General features: G+C 35.2%; 1 protein-coding gene across 1 annotated transcript; it reads right to left on the bottom strand.

Annotated features, from left to right (window-relative positions):
* Window positions 1-215: 215 nt before the first annotated feature.
* Window positions 216-4303, bottom strand: LOC149846133 (uncharacterized protein P8A3.02c-like). The gene is made up of 3 exons (XM_089997858.1): window positions 4276-4303; window positions 3060-3272; window positions 216-959 (listed from the first exon to the last, which is right to left on the bottom strand). The coding sequence occupies exons 2-3, from the start codon at window positions 3267-3269 to the stop codon at window positions 633-635; spliced, it is 537 nt and encodes a 178-aa protein (XP_089853984.1). The 5' UTR covers window positions 3270-3272; window positions 4276-4303; the 3' UTR covers window positions 216-632.
* Window positions 4304-4564: the final 261 nt, after the last annotated feature.

The raw sequence follows: 4564 nt of genomic DNA, 5'->3' as shown, positions 1-4564 counted from the left end.
TCACGCTCATTGGCCAAAAACATGGATTTTTTAAGATGAAACAATAGGATTTGAACTCTAAACCTTGTTTTACAAATTGGGGGATGGGATTTCAGAAATATATATAATATATTTATTACTACTTAACGAGCTGATACAAGCCAAGCTTAGCTGAACATTCCTTATTCATGTTTGGTATTAGCCAATGTCACACTGACTACTTGGTATAGAAGAATGCAAGTAAATTAAACAACAATATCAATATAACACTAATTTGTTGCACAATTCTGCATTTTCAAGTTCAACTAAACTGTTTTGCTGAAAGGAAGCTACCTGAACCATCAGAACCGAAAAAAATAATTGTATTGAGCCAGCCAAACTGCACACACTCATCTGCCAACTAGCAAACTATTACCCAGAAGTGAAACCCAAATTCCAACCGAACTGGTAAGGTCCGTGGAATAATGGATTTTGACAGATTTTTAGCACCTCCTTCAACCACTGTTAAACAGAGCCTCCTGTAACATTGTTCTAGAAATACATCCTTTGTTGGTTTATATTCTTGAGTGTAGATATTGCGGTTCTCTTACATGCTTTAATCATTGTTATCATTATCACCATCATAAGATTAGCAGTCTCCCGAACAACAATGCTTAGTTGGTTAGACAAAGCCTCCTTAGAGTAATAGATGTTCTTTTGTGTTGATCAATTTCTTTCCCCTCCCAGATCTGAAACCCTGGCTTGCGGTTAATTTCATGTTTCCAGAGGTAGCGAGCCTCTCCTGACATAAGAACCAGAGATCCAGGCTTCAATAGCACAGGAATCTTGTCAGATAAACAATATTCTTTATCCTGTTGTTGTCCTTTGTGGCCGCTACAAAACTCTATTGTCGGAGTGAAGTGCATCACACAATCGGATTCCAATGAGATTATAGCAATTCCATCTTCAAAGCGCATAAGGTCTACATGGCTGCATATTCCCTGAACAACAATAAAATAATGAACTTTTTCCTCATGAAAAACATGCATAAGGAAAGAAAGGCATGTCTAAATAAGATACATTTCTCGTTTGTCATTATAATTCAGTAACAAACTCTAAGAAAGTGCAGCAACAGTATCTGATTTAAAGAGCATTAAGTTTCATGTATGTAAGGCGTAACCTATTAAACTTTCCATGCCATCCATGGTCAGAAAAATCTCATCACTTCAAATCTGATAATTGTTTAAAATACAGCTCTAATTGACTGCAAGCATGGGAAATCGCAACCTGGAGAAGACAACCGATCTGTGAACACGAGAACAGTGAGGTTTGCAATTTTGAAAAGCACAACCATCCTCATGAAAAGGATAATAATACCTTTCGTGAGAATTTAAACTAGTGTATAACAAAGCAGGAAAATATTTATAGATGCTATTGTCCAGCCTAATCATACATATTCAGAAAATACATTACTTATTTTCTGCTTTTCTGGTGTCTTGCACTTCCCCAGGGATGATGATTATGTAATCAAAAGCTCATAAAACCCCTAAAAAGATTAGTCAAGGACTAGTCAAGACTAGTCGATACCCCGATTCAAAAATAAACAAGTATACAAAATGCACATAAAAATATGTTTGATTTTTTTTAGTAATAAGATGTTTTCCATCACAAGTACAAAATTACACAATCACATACATATATACGTTTGTGTGTGTGTGTGTGAGGCAGCTTAGTTGTCAACTAGGTGCCTTAGTTGACACCTAGTTGAAAAAATTGGCACCTTTTAAGGTACCCGCCTAAGAATCGCAAAGCCTAGGTGTTTTATTTACACTTGAAGTCGTAAATCTTGTTCTCAGGATATTCTCGGCAAGAGACAATCTTGGAATACTTTTACAAAATAAATTTTTCTCTAAAACATATTGGGAAAATCTTGGCATTATATATATATATATATATATAGAGAGAGAGAGAGAGAGTTTTGGGTTGAAAAAGAGAAAAAGCTAGGTGTGAGGTAGGCATAAAAGGCAGCAATTAAAGTAAAAGAGCAGGAATTTTAGTCCCATACCAAAGAGCGTGGGAAGGGAAGGCCCTCCCCCAACTCTATAAATGGAGGACCTCCTTCCCTCTTTCTTTTGTCAAGTTTCAAAGTGTCTGCAGGCAGGCAGCATTTAATGCCTTGCCTCTATTAAAATGTGTGGGGATGTAAAAGGGTAAATATTGTGATAATGTCCTGATATTTTGATTTCTGGCAATATTTTCAAAATATCAGTGACAATGGTTGGCTATGGTTTCAACCAAGAAGTTGTTGTGTTTCACTTGAACCACAAATCTCGGATGGTTCTCAACTCAACTGGCATCAGTGGACTACCTCTGGGCCTATTTATGTTTAATTTACTCTGTGATTCCAGAGTTCCTGCCATTGATCCTTATCTTTCTTGAATTTTTATCATCTCATGTTCCTAACTTAGCATTATAAATCCTTTCTTGCAGTTCAACTTCTATGTTCTGTTACATTTATATTTGCCCGGTTTTGAATATCGCATATACTGCATTCAGCTACAATTTTATGATAGGATACAGTAAAATTGATAGAGGAGCCTCCATAAATAATGTGAGAATGCATTTCCAAAGTCAATGTTATTTACTACACAACAATATTTAAGATAAACCTTCTGCCAAGCCTGAAACGAATCAACCAGCTCTTCAACAAGACATTCAACTTCACTGATCAACTTGCTCGTAACTGGTTGTTCTCTTATGGTCCAAATGTAAGTGTTTAACTTTGTCAGTAAAGATTTTAACGTGAGCAGACCAATGCACTAAACCATCAAGGAAGCACGATCGCCACAAGCTTGATTACAAAGCTCTCAATCTCCATTAGAGTAGCATATATCACTATTAATCACTATAGCACTATTAATCACATATACCCTGCCCTGTGAGAAAAATGAGTTTAATAACAGATAATTACAACATCTTATTACTACAAGTACAGCTCTAAACTGGTGTGAAGCAATACCATTTCTACACAAACAAGAAAAGCATGCATCTGTTGAACATGCTAATGTCAACTTCAAACGTAACAAAGATCAAGTCCGCACCTCACCCAGATGGTATACATTGACAATCATTTGGTCAAAAAGTGGCTCTCTCCAGAGCAAGTCAGCTGGAAAGGGGAACCCTTCCTCTTTATGATGATCACAAACAGTCAAAGCCCCACAAGTTTCACAATTGAATTCATACAAACACACAGCTGCACGAATGGAGCTGGAAAGTTCAAGTGCCCAATCTGGAAGATCTCCAAACCTCATAGCCTACATTAATGAAAATTTGTGAAATGACTGAGAGAAAAACTGAGATATATGAGTCATGACTACCATTAAATCAATTCTGCAATAGTGTACATTTCAAAACTTTGAATCGACTAGCAGTCATGAAATTTTACACCCTTAAGTTTCATTCAGAGATCAACTTAACTATCTCATAAACATGCAAAACAGTGCTTTAAATAGTTTGGGAATATTATAGCTTAGTTTTTCAGGGGAAAAAGTTGCACTTATAACAGTAAATGACAATGAGCTTGATCCCAAAAGGTAAATGACAAAGACATTTTTTTCCAAATAAAAAAAAAAAGAATCAGGTAAGAGAATTCGTCAACCAGTTTCAGCACTTTCAGGAAGTCAAAGCAAATCATGAACTATAATTGTTCTTGTCCAATTAATGTAGACGTAAACCGTCTCAAAGCATTTCTCTTCAGTTCCGTCTAATGAACTAAAGGCTAGAAAAGGACTTTATGGTGCAATATTATTCTAATGTCATTCTAAAGAAATATCCTGTTTAGGGTAAAGAACTTTTCTGTATTTGCTTAATGTCATCTTTCAAGGTAATTGAATTTTTGTTTCTATATCCAGAGACGAAGCAGTTTTATCCGTTGCAAAAGAAATGTATTATGAAGAAGAGGAAATGATATTATATACAAAAAAATGGCTTGTATCCATCATAAAACATGGAAAGCCTTCTACAATGAATCAGTTCATTCCATCATATCGATATAATGTTGTTGTTATGATGAAGAAAATAATTAAAAAAGAAGATATGTTGAAATCCTTACTAATCTCATCAAGAAGAGACGATTGTCTATTAGGATCAAATAGTTATGAAGCATGGTTCGTTATAAGAACACTACAAAGGCAAATCCAATGGTGCAGAGCTATATTTGACTGATTTAACAATTGCGGCTGCTAAGTAGGCCTGGCTTTGATGATCAAGAAGCATCATCAAAAACAAAAGTAGTAACAATCATAGACAAAGAAATACCTGATTGTGAGAATTTTCGGAGAACCATCCCTCTACAAGCACATTAGAGTTTGAAACCAAAAGAAATTTAATTAATAAAGTGAAGAATAAAAACCTCATATGATGAGAATGCACCTGAAGTAGAATATGAATTGTCTAGAATAACTTATTTGAATATACATCACCCGTTAACAATGTCTCTACAGCAATACCCAACAAAATTACAAATCACCAATACTGAGAGCCACGAAAAAGACATCAAATATATACCATATATTCATTGCAGATTCAAGTATATGTGATGTGATCA

The sequence above is a fragment of the Nuphar pumila genome, chromosome 2, assembly GCF_984573655.1.
Source record: "Nuphar pumila chromosome 2, dmNupPumi1.hap1.1, whole genome shotgun sequence".
NCBI lineage: Eukaryota > Viridiplantae > Streptophyta > Magnoliopsida > Nymphaeales > Nymphaeaceae > Nuphar > Nuphar pumila.
Note: the sequence above shows the minus strand (reverse complement) of the source record. Positions and strands in the feature narration are given on the sequence as shown.